At 42.2% G+C, this 16,617-nt stretch overlaps 1 protein-coding gene and 1 long non-coding RNA gene across 2 annotated transcripts; both read left to right on the top strand.

Moving 5' to 3' along the window:
- The first annotated feature begins 352 nt into the window (after window positions 1–352).
- LOC124148371 (death effector domain-containing protein-like) lies at window positions 353–8,596 on the top strand. The gene is made up of 4 exons (XM_046519432.2): window positions 353–659; window positions 2,452–2,718; window positions 5,740–5,994; window positions 6,944–8,596. Exons 1-4 carry the CDS (start codon window positions 356–358, stop codon window positions 7,051–7,053), a joined length of 936 nt encoding a protein of 311 aa, XP_046375388.1. The 5' UTR covers window positions 353–355; the 3' UTR covers window positions 7,054–8,596.
- Window positions 8,597–10,618: 2,022 nt separating this feature from the next.
- Window positions 10,619–13,756, top strand: LOC125381500. The gene is made up of 2 exons (XR_007221809.1): window positions 10,619–13,359; window positions 13,447–13,756. It is a non-coding gene; the product is annotated as an uncharacterized LOC125381500 (long non-coding RNA).
- The last annotated feature ends 2,861 nt before the right edge of the window (window positions 13,757–16,617 follow it).

Below are 16,617 nucleotides of genomic sequence, written 5' to 3'. Positions count from 1 at the left end.
AACTATCTTAACATGTGAGCGGCACAGATGATAAGAAAATGATAGATGTTATTTCGGGGCCGTATTTAAACCACATAGGCTGGTTAGCGACAACTGAAGACGTCTCTGCTCGCTACCCACTCACAGTGTATAAAGGAGCTTGTCTTAGTTGTCTGTAAAGCAGTGTCATGCCTCGGAGATATTGTACATTCGCAATATGATTGGTTGAAACGTTTTGAAAACAAAGACCGACAAATTCAATTACAATTTTTTATGACGTTCACACAATTTTGTATATATATAAAATACATATTTTAAGTTCTTTACTCGCGTGGATCAATATTAACTGCGGAGTCGTATTTTCTTCATCTCCAAAATGGCGTCCATCGTCTCCGACGGGAAAAATTTAGTTGGCGATGCTTTGGCCCTACATGAAATGTTCCGCATTATCGGAGATCAGCTTACACCCGACGACATTAAAGCTTTAACATTTATCTACGGAGGTCTCTACCATGCGAACGATTTCTTTCTCCAGGCCAAAGATGGCTACAGTTTTCTGTTGAGCCTGGAGAGGCTGGGAAGAATTGACGAATCGAATTTCAAGCATATTTTAGAACTTTTGCGAATATTAACCAGACAGGATCTCGTTCAACACTTAACGCTCAGGAGGAGAAAGACTGGTATGAAACATTATTACCTCGTACCAATTTTGTCCTTTCATCAGGACTTCATTTTCAATTTGATGCAATGTTTACTTCTGAACATTCAAAAGTAAACAATTTGAAACGCATTTTGTCCGTGCATAGGTGACATCGGCCTACGTGCCATAAATGAACGTTAGGACAGTATAGTTGTTGTGGAGGGTCCGTTTCCATACTTCACTGATAATAAACGACTTATTGATATATTTGATTTCTTAAATCATGAGCATGTTTTTTCATGGTGCAAATATCTGAATTGTTTACCTTTGGTCAGTTGGTGTTGCATGACGGTGGTGACATGGCAACCACTTGGGCCAGAGTGGTCCTGTCATACACACACACACAGGCCCATGTCACAAATTTTCATTCTTTTTAAATTAATTCTTAGTCTGTGACATCATGATGTGGGGGAACGAAATCATTTTTGATTTCTTGTTTAAACTCCATACACTTTTTATCAAGTTTTGAGTGTGCATAAAGGTAAACAATTGGGTGCTGATGACTTTAATTCAAGCACTAGTTATTTGTGATGGCATCCATGGTCCCGTGGTAGGGTGTTGTCGAATTAGATTAACTCATGAGCCTAGCTTCAAGCTGTCAATGTGAGTTCCGATCCTCCAGGCCTTGCTTATTGAAATCCCCAAAAGTGCACTAGATCTACTCCCCTAATCTTTCAGAATATTTATTAGTGCATGTATATATCATCATGATCATCATTACAATTGGCTTCATTAGTTACATTCAATAGCCTGTTATTGTTAAGAGACTTAAGCTTCAGACTAGTCCCAATTCAGTTGTACGCAGACATTTTATTATCAGTTCCCCAATATTTAATCTATACCAATTTTAATAAGGGATACATGTTTTTTTAACCTACATGTATCAGATGCTAAATTGATTTGCATCATTTCTTAACCATGTCAAATCAGACATTTGATTGTAGCACAAGAAAACCCACACAGATCACAAATATTTCCTCAATTGTACAATTTTTTGGTCTTGATGCAATGGTGGTCAGTAAGGACAGAGATTAAGATATCCACAATATCTATAGCGTGATCTCTATAGCTTTCCATTCGAAAATGTCCATTTGTGTTTGATGTGCAGAAATGAGGCATTGCTGTTCTGAAGTGTCAAGTTGCTCAAGGCGACTTTGCTTGTCATACGAGGCGACTAAAGAGATCAGGTGGTCAGGCTCGCTGACTTGGTTAATGCATGTCATCATATCCCAATTGCGTGGATCGATGTTCATGATATCAATCACTGGATTGTCTGGTCCAGACTGGATTATTTACAGACCGCCATCATATAACTGGAATATTGCTGAGTGTGGTGTTAAACAACAAACAAACAACTCATGAGTTTCAAACAATCATACCAAGAATTGGAAGCCTTGACACTGATTCCGATTGAGTGATCAGAAAGTTCACCTGACGGTACCTCATGAGTTTGTCAATTTTCACTCAGAGAGGCATCATATGGAATGACTGATTTGACTTGAGTGAGATGAGCAGTAGCAGGTTCAAGGGGTCTTCCATCCTGGTTTCAATATAGGTCTTATGTTTGCAGCGTTAGAAATTGGCACTAGTCCTATAGTCCTTTACAAACTGCCCAATGGTAAAGGTATCATAAGGACTAGTAGACATTGGCCCATTTTAAGGGTTTTGCTATATGTTATCATTATAAGGACTAGTGAACGAAAACTGTTAGTTTTTAACACTGTGTTTGTGGTTGACAGTTGAGCTTTTAACACTGTGTTTGTGGTTGACAGTTGAGCCGGACCCAGTAGATGAATACCTGGAAGACAGCACATCCCGGCTACCAACCTCCCGGAAGCGTGTGGGTTGTGCCTCATGCCTCAGCGTCTCCAGACACACTGACCAGCCTGATGCAGCAGGTGCAGCCAAGAGGAGGAGGAGGAGGAACAGTGCCAGGAAGTGTGAGAGGGTGGAGCCGCCATGTGCTTCCCCACAGGAGGTGGAGCAGAGGCAAGGAGGAGAAGAAGAGGAGGAAGAGATAAAGAAGAAAGTAACCTGTGGTTAGTAGCCTGTTCATTTAGGTTGTAGACTGGTCATATTGTTAGTAGAATGTTCACATAGTTAGTAGACTGTTCATTTAATTTGTAGACTGTTCATAAAGTTAGTAGACTGTTCATATTGTTAGTATACTTCATATAGTTAGCAGACTGTTCATATTGTTCGTAGACTGTTCATAAATAGTTAGTAGACTATTCATTTTGTTAGTAGACTGTTCAGTTAGTCAGTAGACTGTTCGTATACATCAAGTAGACTTTTCATATACAGCAAGTAGACTGTTCATATAGAGTTAGTAGACTCTCCATATTGTCAGTAGACTGTTCATATAGAGTTAGTGGACTGTTCATATAGTTAGTAGACTGTCAATCGTATCCCAATTGCATAGATCAAGACTTGATCATTTACAAACCGCCGTCATATAGCTGGAATATTGCGGCATTAAACAACAAACAAAACAAATATATAGTCAGTAGACTGTTCTTGTAGTCAGTATACTGTTCATATAGTAAGTAGACTGTTCATATGGTTAGTAGACTTCATATAGTAAGTAGACTGTTCATATAGTCAGTAGACTATTCATCTAGTCAGTAGACTGTTCATATAGTTAGTAGACTGTTCATATAGTTAGTAGACTGTTCCAATAGTAAGGAGACTGTTCATATTGTTAGACTGTTCATATAGTTAGTAGACTGTGTATATAGTCAGTAGACGCTTCAAATGGTCAGTAGACTTCCAATAGTCAGTAGACTGTTCATATAGTTAGTACACATGTTTATTATTTGGCAGGCATTGTTATTATTATTATTATTCAATTTGACCCTTGTTGATTTTTCATTGAATACTGCAACAGGTGGTTTATTTGTCATCTCTTGTTTGAGGACATCGCTGCATTCCACAGTTACATCATTTCTCTTACAGCTGTTACCGTGGTTACAGTACATGAAGATAGAGAGTACTACCTGAAATAAACAATAAAAACATGTTTTCACATTTGAGGCCATGGAAGATTTGATGTGAATGTTTTGTGATTTCATTTGAAATCTGTTCCTCCAAACAACTAGAATCTCAAAACACATTATTATCAACTACTTAGGCAGTAATATTTCTGTAATGCTGACTCCAGAGTAACGTAAAATATAAGAATGTGTAGTTGATGTTTGTGTATGGTTTAATGCTATTGGTATGTTATCAGTCAGGGTGACCTCTTGTTTATGAAGCTTTATGAGAGATCAATTTCCTTTATTCTCTGTTGGAATTCAGTTAGAGTATTTCAGACTTGTTTTTGAACACTTTATGCCCTTGTTATCATTTAAGTGCAAACTCACTGCAAGAAAGACATAAATAGTTATATATGTACATGGTAATTGTATTTATTTCATGTTGAAAAACAAGAGGTATCAGTAAAGCATTCAGGATCAGTGACATAGTAGGGCGGTCGGGTAGCCTAGTGGTTAAAGCGTTCGCTCGTCACGCTGAAGACCCGGGTTCGATTCCCGACACGGGTACAATGTGTGAAGCCCATTTCTGGTGTCCCCCGCCGTGATATTGCTGGAATATTGCTAAAAGCGGCGTAAAACCATACTCACTCACTCACTCACTCACTCAGTGACATAGTGCACTTTAGTGACCGAGTTTGTGAAACACCAGGTTTTGTATGGTACAAAAGGTACATGGTCTAGACTACCACTTGTCAGACTTCCGTTTTGGTGGAAGCCTAAAAGTGGAAGCCTCAGTGACTGAGAGGGTTAGATCCTTGACTTCGTGTGCTTGCAATTAAGTGCCCCACTCTGGTAGTGCAGGTTTGAATCCCGAGTGGGACTCAACCCCAAAAAGCACTAGAATCTGTACTTTACTAAGAAAGTGTTGTCCCAAATATGACGTTTGTTACCAATTTTGGTAGTTGGAATTAAATATCCATATTTTCAAGAGGCCATCAGAGCTCCAGATAAGCTGCGTATCTGTATAAAATACGCATCAGAAATGCGGAAATACGCAGTAAAATACAATCCAAGCGTATCAAATACGCAACAAACATTACAGATACCCTACAAAAATATAACTTGTGCGTATCATCAAAATATTGTGAAGTAACCCTGCGTATTCAATTAGCAAATCAGCAACTTATTTTGAAATTATAAACCGGCATTCCGTCAACCTTGCCGAACTCCATGATGACAGTTACATCATGATCATTTGCCATCACACTTTCTTGTGGAAGTATCGTGGTATCGTCCTATAAAGCTCTCGAACCCACATGACACCAGTTTGCAGGGACTAGATGAACAGTGTTTTTAAATATTTAACTTAAATACCCACATGTGTAAAAACTAGTGGGTAACAGAAATTTGAATACCCAGATAGAATAACTGATACCAAATGATTTATATGCATGGGTAAAATACCCACAACACCAAAAGCTTATCTGGAACTCTGGGCCATCCTGACTGAAGAAGAGTGTGTGCTCTCTCCTACCCCCGGGCTTTTCTTCTGTTTTGCTGCAGAGTGCAGGACTTGGAGGATGCTGTGTATGAGTGATGGGCTGCAGTGTTTGTATAGTACTTGGCTGGGTGACCACCAAGGAAGACCACCCCCAGACCTGGCTGAATGTGTGTCATCGTGTCCCCCAAACGGTATGGATCAACGTTCCCCCACAAACCACTGGCCTCGTCACCCGTGCAGGCCACATGTTGTAGGTGTGATCGGCCTATACGAAACGGGCGCAGCTGGCCCAGTCATCACAATTTGCTGTACAGAGTTGCGTCCCTTGGACATGCCAGCAACCTATGATCAAATCCTGTGACACCTATTATGTTTCCTGGGTTAACAGCACCATATCCGTACTTGTTGGTTTCACCAAAGTGGTAAATGTCTGAGACCTGCATCACTTTGGGCTTTCCTCCCACATTAAGCTGACACACCGTGATATAACTGAAGTACTGTTCAAAGCGACATTCATCCCAACTCATTCACTCCCTCACTCTAGTCTTAACACCATTACTCACTGATTTTTTGTTCTTCCCCAGATATCCGTCTGCGTGTCAGAGCGGAATACTGCCAACATGAGAATGCCTTAGATGGGAATGTGTTTTCAAATAAACCGGAGCTTATCGAGAGACAGTTTGAAAAGTTTGCTCAAGCTAACACGATACTGAAATCCCGAGATTTGGGATCAATCATTTGTGACATTAAGTTCTCTGAACTCACGTACCTGGACGCGTTCTGGAGAGACTACATCAATGGCTCCTTGCTAGAGGCCCTCAAGGGAGTCTTCATCACAGGTGGGTTGTCATTCTTCGTCAGGGAGGCCTAATGGGTGGAAACAGCTGCTTGAAAGGCCCTTGTTGGGGCTGTTGCCCTTGGGGCAGAATAGATCCCCATTGCAGCAGCCAGCTAATAAGTCACCCTCAGTGGTCCTACATTATTAGACCGCCTCCGTGGTCTAGTGGTAGAGGTCCGGGGTTCGATCCCCGACCACGTCATACCAAAAGACGTTAAAAGATTGTACTTGTTGTTACCCCGTCTGGCGCTCGGCATTAAGGGGCTAAAATAAGGACTGGTCGGCTCGGAGTCAGTATACTGTGTCTGAGTGGGGTATCCATGTTAAACTGCGGCATGGTATCTCAGTGGGCTAGCACTATAAATCGGCATCAGTCCGGACTAGTACAAGCAGCCACACACACACACATACACGTGCATGCACGTCGTTATATAATCGCAATAATCTTGGACGCGACGTTAAACCCAATTTCACCTCCCCTTCATTATTACGTATTATAAGATTTTAAATGGGTCAAGGGGCACGGGTGGCCCAGTCATCTAAGGCGTCTCGTTTCGCTCTGCAGAGTTGCGTCCCTTTGGCTCGCCAGAAACCTATGATTGTGGGTTCGAATCCCGGTTCGCCCCGGTTATGTTTCTAGGTTTGTCAGCACCATACCCGTGCTCATGAGCTTGTGCTCGAAGTGGTAAACGTCTGAGACCTGCATCACTTCGGACTTTCCTCCCACATTAAGCTGACATGCCGTGATATAACTGGAATACTGTTAAAAGCAGCATTAAACCCAACTCACTCACTCACTCACAAAGACATAATTACAACAAACAAACAATTCATAACCCCGGCAAACTAGAAAGGTGTTTGTTTAATACAATACAGGTCTGCTTATAGTTAATAAAGTCATAGGTTTCTCGCATAATTGTTCTATTGTTCTATTGTTTTTGTTTTTGTAGAGTCCCTGAAGCAGGCAGTTGGTCACGAGGCTATTAAGCTGCTGGTGAACGTGGATGAGGATGATTACGAGGCGGGACGGCTGAAACTGTTACAGAACCTGTCAGAATAGGGAGGACTTCACCCCCATCCTCCTGGTAGACTGGAGGACAGCTCACTCACTCACTCACTCTCAAACCTTTGTCAGCTCTTGTTGGAGTCAGTGGGATGTTTGTTTAAACGCCACACATATTGGGGACTCATTGCACTTAGGTTCAGTGTTGAACTAAGTAAGGTTCAGTGTTGAACCAAGTAAGGTTCAGTGTTGAACCAAGTTAGGTTCAGTGTTGAACCAAGTTAGGTTCAGTGTTGAACTAAGTTAGGTTCAGTGTTGACGTGGGAGACTTGAAATCCTCAATAATATCCTTCATTCTGTTCCTGAAGTTGTAGTCAGTAGTTTCTCCATGTTTATCACAACATTTATTCCTTATTTGTGTTTGAAATTAAGTATGGATTTCAACATGTCTTTGTCATCACCTTGTATTTAAAATTGAATGATTTGGGGGATTCCATGATTTAACACTATAGCTGTTCAAGTTGAAGGACCCTCCGGCAGCCCTTACTGTTTTACACTGGCCATCTAGGTTGCCTAGATGAATCTGGGGATTTGTTGAGAAAAATCCTCAGCCTTAGTGCAGCACTGTTACCATGGTTACACCTTCTTGTTTTACGTGGGGGATGAGGACATTAATTTGTACATGATTATCATGATGATGATATGTTTATTTTTTGAATTTCCTAACTTGACAGTGAAGAAAACATAATTTGAAATGTGTTCAATTACGGTTTTCCTGAAGCTAGAGACAGACAGGTGATGAAATACTGTGTATGTGCCGTCTTGAGTAGATGACCTTGTCACCTTGGCCCCTAGAGTGCTCACATTCGATGTGAAACTGTTCAATCTGATCTTTTACTCCGATTTGATAACTCTCTGCGGACACCCTCACAGGACGAGTTGGCTGAAGTCATCAGTATAAAGGTTTCGAAGTCAATTTCTTATTCAGACAAACATTTATTTATCTATTTATTTGCATTAGGAACTCCCTGATCATATTTGTTTTCAAGACAGACATATGAGGATCATAAATAGTGTGGTTCTATTTATTTGCATTAGGAACTCCCTGATCATATCACATGAGGTCTGTCTTGAAAAAAAATATGATCAGGGAGTTCCTAATGCAAATAAATAGAACCGCACTATTAATGTTGGGGATATTTATACATTCAGGATCCTGTTGTTTCTGAGCTCCATGGCATCTACACCCAAATGATTGGCTCTAGGAACTTAGAAGGCGTGATCTTCGCACAGAAAGGTATCATGTCGGAGTAAGAGATCTAATTTTAGCAAGAGTGTAACTATTCTGTATGGTAGGTCTATCATCGGTTCCTCTTGGGATTGTTCTTCAGCCTCCAAGTTTCTGTCTCCAGTAGTGCTGTTGCTTCCAGATGGTTTTACCAAGCAGAGGTTTATCTGGACCTGCAGGGAGTTGGGGGTAGTCTTGTGGTTACAGCGTTAGCTCGTCACGCCGAAGACCTGGGTTTGATTCCCCACATGGGTACAATGTGAGAAGCCCATTTCTGGTGTCCCCAGCAGTGGTATTGCTGGAATATTGCTAAAAGCGGCATAAAGCCATACTCTCTCACTCTGTCAGAAGGGGGCACGGGTGGCCCAGTCGTCTAAGGCACCGCGATTCGCTGTGCAGAGTTGCGTCGCTTGGGCACAGCAGAAACCTATGATTGTGGGTTGGAATCCCGGTTCACCCCAATTATGTTTCTAGGTTTGTCAGCACCATACCTGTGCTCGTGGGTTTCACCGAAGTGGTAAACATCTGAGACCTGCATCACTTCGGACCTTCCTCCCACATTAAGCTGACACGCCGCAATATAACTGGAATACTGTTAAAAGCGGCGTTAAACCCAACTCACTCACTCACTCACTCTGTCAGAAGAGTCCTTCCAGCAGACACAATGAGCAGGAGCCCTTGTGAACTCATGACATGAACAGACACAGACACCATGTACTTGATGGACCAGGGTTTTGTTACAATAGTTGTACCATTATGAGGACTGTTACATTTTCTTGGCACTATTTGATCGTGAAGATTGTGAGTATTCACCTCTGTTTTGATCGGAAATAAACAGAGTGTAACATGTAGCAAGGGTGCATATGGCACAAGGTGGACATGCATGTGCAGCAGTGGGGCAGAAGCAAGTGTGTGAGTCGGGGTGGGTGTAGCTTTGAGGAGGGGGAGGAGCTTTAGGTTGGGGGTGGGTGTAGCTTTGAGTTTGGGTTGGGTGGGTGTAGCTTTGAGTTGGGTGGGTGTAGCTTTGAAGAGGGGGAGGAGCTTTAGGTTGGGTCGGGTGTAGCTTTGAGGGGTGTGTGTAGCTTTGAGTAGGGGTGTGTGTAGCTTTGAGTAGGAGGGTGTAGCTTTGAGTAGGGGGAGGAGCTTTAGGTTGGGGTGGGTGTAGCTTTGAGTTGGGAGTGTAGCTTTGAGTTGGGAGTGTAGCTTTGAGTAGGGGGCAGAGCTTTGAGTAGGGGAATGGGTGGGTGTAGCTTTGAGTAGGGGGATGAGCTTTGTGGTTGGGGGTAGGTGTAGCTTTGAGTAGGGGCCAAGCTTGAGTTTGGGGGCAGGGTTGTGTGTCTGTGCTTTGAATTTGGGGTGTAGGTTTGAGTGGGGGGAGGAGCTTTGACTAGAGGAGCTTTGAGTTGGGGGGCTAGCTTTGAGTTGGGGGAGGAGCTTTGGGTGTTTTAAACACATTGCCACTTGAATGTTTCTTACAGCACTGAGCCAAGGTGAAGCATGTGTAAGGAAGGGATCCCCCACCTTGGCGCCATGTACTCAGTATTTCTTTCCCTGGAGAGTCCACACCAACATTCCACACACCTGGAACAGACCTCGAAGTGGGAGTGGTACAGATTTAATGCTTGCTCTTCAAATTGCTTCAACTGTTTGTGATGGAACACAAATGGTTGATTATGACAATAATTACCAGTATGTGATTTCGATTCGATTCTGAGTATTTATTTCAAATATGTCTTCAGGTGAATACTATGACGCAATGGGTTTTTTTTATGGTGGAATGTATGAACAAGTAAGGACTACATAAAATGTTCTGTTCACACAGTCTATTGGTGAAAGTGTTTGCTGTCATGCCAAGGGTCTTGGTTCAATCAATCTCATTAAAATCAGACCTTAGTTCTCGCTACCACAAAACAAAGATCTGAGGACATCCCATTAGGGGTCACATCAGACCGACCTTTCATCCGACCAATCAGTGCGTTGCTTACCAGATTATGAAAGTGACAGCCAGAATGTGATTTCTAATCATACAACCTCGAAAACTTTGACATGGGGTATACAGAACGATAGTTACGGGTTTAACGACTGATTCCTTACAATCTAGACCATCTATTAGCCATTCCAGAATGTCTTTTGTTTAGGTTTCAAATTTTTAATCAGAATTTGTCAAAAAATGTTTCGAAGCGAAGTCGCCAATTTGAAATTAGTGCCGTAAAGCACGAGAAAGCTGCCTTCTGATTGGTCATTCCATTGGTCGGTCAAACTTCACGCAAGGTCGGTCTGACGTGACCTGTAATGGGATGTCCTCAGATCTTTGTTCAGCAGTAGCGAGAACTAGGTCTGATTTAAATGAGATTGGGGTTCAATTTGCCACATGGGTACATTTCTGGTGTCCCCAGCAGTGTAGAATCCTACACACTCACTCACTCTGTCAGAAGCAGGTGTATCACCTTGTGGGGGCCGAGGTCTTACAGCAGATACATTACAGATTTGCAATTGTGACCTCAAAATATGGGTACAATATGTGAAGCCCATTTTTACTGTCTTTCCAGTTTTATTCTGACTTGGTTGATGCTTGTCATCGTATCTCATGATGATCAATGCTCATGATGTCAATCACTGGATTGTCTCGTGCAGACTCGATTATTGACAGACCGCCGTCATATTGCTGGAATATTGCTTAGTGTGGCGTTGCACAACAAACAAACAACTCACATGTTTCTCTCTCATTGGAACAAGGATGTGGACTCATTAGCTGGTTAGAAATAGCATTGCAGCTGTATCTTCACAAGTAAAAGAGAAAGATGAGGCACACACACCTGTGAAGTACTGACGATGCTGTTCTTGTGGTGTGAGTGTCTAGCTGTTGTCGATAGAGGGGTTTGTGTATATTATATAACAACATGGCTGTGACAGAAGGAGCGTTGTATTTATGTAGAGCTAGAGCTGAGAGAGTGCTTCTTCTCTTAGTTGGTATCGTTTTAGAAGTGACTTCTGAATGTTAGACAGCACTCACTGGGTTGTACATTTGAATATACCGTATTTGACGTAATAAGCGCCCAGGGTGCTCTCAAAATTGGTGAACAAAAACAGAGTTGAAAGATAAATTTCATGGTTTATGCTGCCTGAAAAGACAGATATATTTTTCCTGATTTTAATTGCCCATGATTAAAGGTGCTTATAACACAAGTGCGTATTATATGCGAATAAATAAGTCTTGTGTACATTGATCAATCGGAGGGGGTGCCAAATTGGATTGTTCACTAGCCAAAATAATAGCAAATATCGCCGTGGGCACTTATTAGAGCGGGGCGCTTATTACGTCGAATACGGTGCTCTTTGTTTCTTAGTTACCATTGTATGTACAGGATATTGTGCTAAGTTATGTCACAGTTTGTCATAGTAGCTGAGTAGGACTCTCTTCAATGCCAACGACTGTTCTCGTGCAGCCTTTGAAATTCACTCTGGTCCACTAGCCCCAGACTACAAACTAATGGGATGTCCTCAGATCTTTGTTAAGTGGTAGTGAGAACTGAGATCTGGTTTTAATGAGATTGAGCCCTAGTACAGTTGTCTAGTGATAAAAGACTGTGTGATGTGAAACAAGTCCTTCCCTACATTATATGTCTCATTGATCAATGATTGACCAAATTAAGGGTCCAGCCATTAAATATCCTGGGAAGGGGAGGGGAGGTGCCAAACATTTCTGTTTGAGATGGAAAATATTTCAGCTTGAGCTTAATGACTTACAAAGGAGTATGACAGTTAAGTGCGGTAAACAATATTCTTTGTTATTAAACCTGAGGACAGAGTTTTGTTGGGAGACTTTTTTTGTTTTTTAGAATCCACGGAACCCCACCCTTGAATTTAAAGTCACCAGTCCCTTATTGTTTGTGTTTATTGATGATGCCAGAAAAATTATGTGGTGGTTTTTTGTTCATTACATGTGAAGAACTCGATGTCCCGATACCTCCCTTGGCAGTGAGCCAGCCATTGGGCGCCATCATGTTACTGTACATCCTTTGAAACTGTCTTGGACTTACACTTGTGTAAAGACTCCTCCAGATGAGATACTGTAGCAGGGGTTTATCCGGGATTCCAAACGAAGTGCCCTGGCAAGCAAATTGCAACAAAACTGTGATATTGTTCAAAATTTGATTGTTCATATTTTCGTGAAATCTGACCAATTGGGAAATATATTAATTCAAATTTAGAATTTTTACTATAATTTGCTGCCGACTTGGGGCCGAATATCGGGCTCTGAGCAATTCTAGATAAATCCCTGGGTATTCATTTTGAGAGCCCTCCTACAATCAGGAGGGTCTGGTATGTAGGACAAGACATCTTGTAGCACAGCATCTCCGTCTCTTTAGATATATTGATATAAATGTGCTTAATGAATCAGTCAACAATCTTTCATGATCAATTTTATTCTAATTATGATCATTATGTTTATCATTGTGTTTTGAGACACTTTTGTCATAGTTTTATTCTTTCTTGTGACTTGGATGATTCTAAAACATTCTCTAGCAATCACAGGCTCTTAAGAGATGTCCAGTAGGTAGGTGGCTTTGGTGAGTAAGACACAGATTGTGGTTTCATTGTAATAACTATAACTTAGACCTCAGGATCTCATGGCAACATGACTAAATAGGGCTGGATACATCACTGTATTTGAATCCGTCTGCCATCTCTCAGGACATGGCAACATGACTAAATAGGGCTGGATACATCACTACACTTGAATCTGTCTGCCATCTCTCACATCATCATCACACACCCTCACTGAATCACACCATCACACGACCTGTAACATCAGGTCTCAGTAGAGCAGAACACTTCACACATCGCACATCATCACACACACTCACAGTGAATCACACCATCACACGACCTGTAACATCAGGTCTCAGTAGAGCAGAACACTTCACACATCGCACATCATCACACACCCTCACTGAATCACACCATCACACGACCTGTAACATCAGGTCTCAGTAGAGCAGAACACTTCACACATCGCACATCATCACACACACTCACAGTGAATCACACCATCACACGACCTGTAACATCAGGTCTCAGTAGAGCAGAACACTTCACACATCGCACATCATCACACACACTCACAGTGAATCACACCATCACACGACCTGTAACATCAGGTCTCAGTAGGGCAGAACACTTCATCAGTTGACCATCTCACACTCACAGTGAATCACGCCATCTCACGACCTGTAACATCAGGTCTCAGTAGAGCAGAACACTTCATCAGTTGACCGTCTAACACTCACAGTGAATCACGCCATCTCACGACCTGTAACATCAGGTCTCAGTAGAGCAGAACACTTCATCAGTTGACCGTCTAACACTCACAGTGAATCACGCCATCTCACGACCTGTAACATCAGGTCTCAGTAGAGCAGAACACTTCATCAGTTGACCGTCCCACACTCACAGTGAATCACGCCATCACACGACCTGTAACATCAGGTCTCAGTAGAGCAGAACACTTCATCAGTTGACCGTCTCACACTCACAGTGAATCACGCCATCACACGACCTGTAACATCAGGTCTCAGTAGAGCAGAACACTTCATCAGTTGACTGTAGGGCAGAACACTTCATCAGTTGACCGTCTCACACTCGCACAAACTGTAGCCAATCACGTTGTTTGGGAACAGGTAGCATCTCACACATTGTCACACATCTTCAGCCAATCACACCATCTATCACTCTCAGGCCCCGTAGCTTCTAGCAAATTGCTGTCACAGGTCATGCTTATCGTCACACAACCTCCTTGAAACACACACACACACACACACACACACACACACACACTCTCATTAAAATCAGATCTTAGTTCTTGCTGCCGCTAAACAAAGATCTGAGGACATCCCATTACGGGTCACGTCAGACCGACCTTTCGCAAACTCTAACTGACCAATGGAATTACTGACAAGAAGTCGACATTAGCCAATCAGAAGGCAGCTTTCTCGTGCTTTATGGCGCTAATTTCAAATTGGCGACTATGCTTCGAAACATATTTTGACAAATTCTCGTGTAAAAATTTGAAACCTGGACAAAAGAACATTCTCGAATGGCTAACATATGGTCTAGATTGTATAGATTCAGTCGTTAAACCCGTAACTATCGTTCGGAATACCCCATTTTAAAGTTTTCGAGGCTGCATGATTAGAAATCACATTCTGACTCTCACTTTCATGATCTGGTAAGCGACGCTCTGATTGGTCGGATGAAAGGTCGTTCTGACGTGACCCCTAATGGGATGACCTCAGATCTTTGTTTTGGGTAGCGAGAACTAAGATCTGATTTTAATGAGATTGCACACACACACACGACATAATCTCAGTCACTGATGCACAGGACCCGATACATCGCAGAGCAACAAATGAGGCATGTCCTAGTGTCAGCCAGACAACTGACAATGGTTAAAATACAGACACTATCTTTCCATATGTTTACGTATCCCATGTAAAACAGCTTACAGCTAAAACATAATTACTGTTCTTGGATTTATTCAGTCTGTGAAGAAAATTTGAGTATGGGACCGAAAACAATATTCTCAGGTAAAAGGAATGTCATGTACCATTTCATCCTCCGAGTCTTAAGGACTATTTTAGGCTTGATGGCAACACCTTTCACACCAGGAACCGAGGCGAAAGTCCCACAAATTCTGTTTCCATGTAATGTGCAGACCGTGTACTCTAGAACGAACTCCCCCCATCTCATTAAAGTCAGCACCTACTCTTTATGTCGCTGATAACTGAAAACACACCTATTCCCGTGTGAACAGACAACTACAAGAACAGGTAGACATTGGTTGAGGCAGATCCGTAGATGGAGACACTGTACTGGGCCACAGTAGAACCATCACTACCACATTTATGTTTCTGTAAGTGCGGGGGGCACGGGTGGCCCAGTCATCTAAGGCGCCGCGATTCGCTATGCAGAGTTGCGTCCCTTGGACACGCCAGAAACCTATGATTGAGGGGTCGAATCCTGGTTCGCCCCGATTATGTTTCTAGGTTTGTCAGCACCATACCCGTGCTCGTGGGTTTCACCGAAGTGGTAAACGTCTGAGACCTGCATCACTTCGAGCTTTCCTACCACATTAAGCTGACACGCCGTGATATAACTGGAATACTGTTAACAGCGGCGTTAAACCCAACTCACTCACTCACTGTGAGGAGCCTAGCTCGAACTAGGTGCCACATGAATAGATTATTATTATTATTATTATCATCATATCCTTTCATTGTATGCCCAGCAGGGGAGGTGGGGTACGTTAGTGGAAACAGTGTCCTGTGCAAGTCCTGGGTTTGATTCCCCCAGGAGTACAATGTATGAAACCATCCATGGTGCCCCCTGTGATATTGTTGGACTATTATTAAGACCAAGGAGCTTAACACCTTATAACACCCACAAGGATGTGCTATTTATTTTGTCAAGAGCCACTTTCAGTTTTCCTCACTCTCGTACATGATCGGAAGATGGATCCTGGATCCTGGACCCTGGATCTTGTTTCCTGAGCAGAGAACTGCCCTGTATATATACGTGTACATATTGTACATTGTGTACAAGTTGTTTGTTATGTTGGTATGTATAGTCTATAAAAAAATATCCACTCCATGTCGCGTTTGCTCAACACGCAAACCAAACCAGTTTAGGTTTGTCTAGAGGAAGAGACATTGTCGTGCGTTTCAAATCAGGATTGTAATTCGAGTTTATTTTTGTAAATGATGAGATGATTGTGCCATTACTGTTACTATGGCTGGATTGAACAGAGAAAGCTTGATATTGAAGCATGTGGACTTGTGAAATTGTGCACCCTAAGACTGGGTCTGTTGCAGACTGGTACTCACCACCCTACAGACAGTCGCCTAGTCTGCTACACAGACAACAAGCACCTGCTGATGAAAAACCTTCACACCCTCCAAAATGTTGACTAATGCCAACCGACCGAATTTTGAGTAATTATAAAGCAAACTGACCAGAATTCTTATCTCCTTCATTGAAAATTATATTGAATCTTCATTGATTTCCATGCAGATTGGCCCGGATGTTCGACCAGAGATTCTTTTTCAAACTGGTTGGAAACAAAATTAAAATCTTGTCAAGGTAGAAATATGATACCCAGAGAGGCTCAGTTGCTAGCATCTGTTCAAGATACAGGGAGTACATTGAAATAATATGGTGACAGATACTGTAAGCATGGTTAGGATTGGTAAGCTCGTGTATGTTTCAGATCGATCGCTTCATATTGTGGTATAGGAGGACGACACTACTCTTTGTGCAAATTTGGTGCATTTGTT

The sequence above is a fragment of the Haliotis rufescens genome, unplaced genomic scaffold (genome assembly GCF_023055435.1).
Source record: "Haliotis rufescens isolate VD_foot unplaced genomic scaffold, xgHalRufe1.0.p SCAF_18, whole genome shotgun sequence".
Taxonomy (NCBI): domain Eukaryota; kingdom Metazoa; phylum Mollusca; class Gastropoda; order Lepetellida; family Haliotidae; genus Haliotis; species Haliotis rufescens.
The sequence above is the reverse complement of the archived record's forward strand: the minus strand, read 5'-3'. Positions and strand labels throughout refer to the sequence as shown.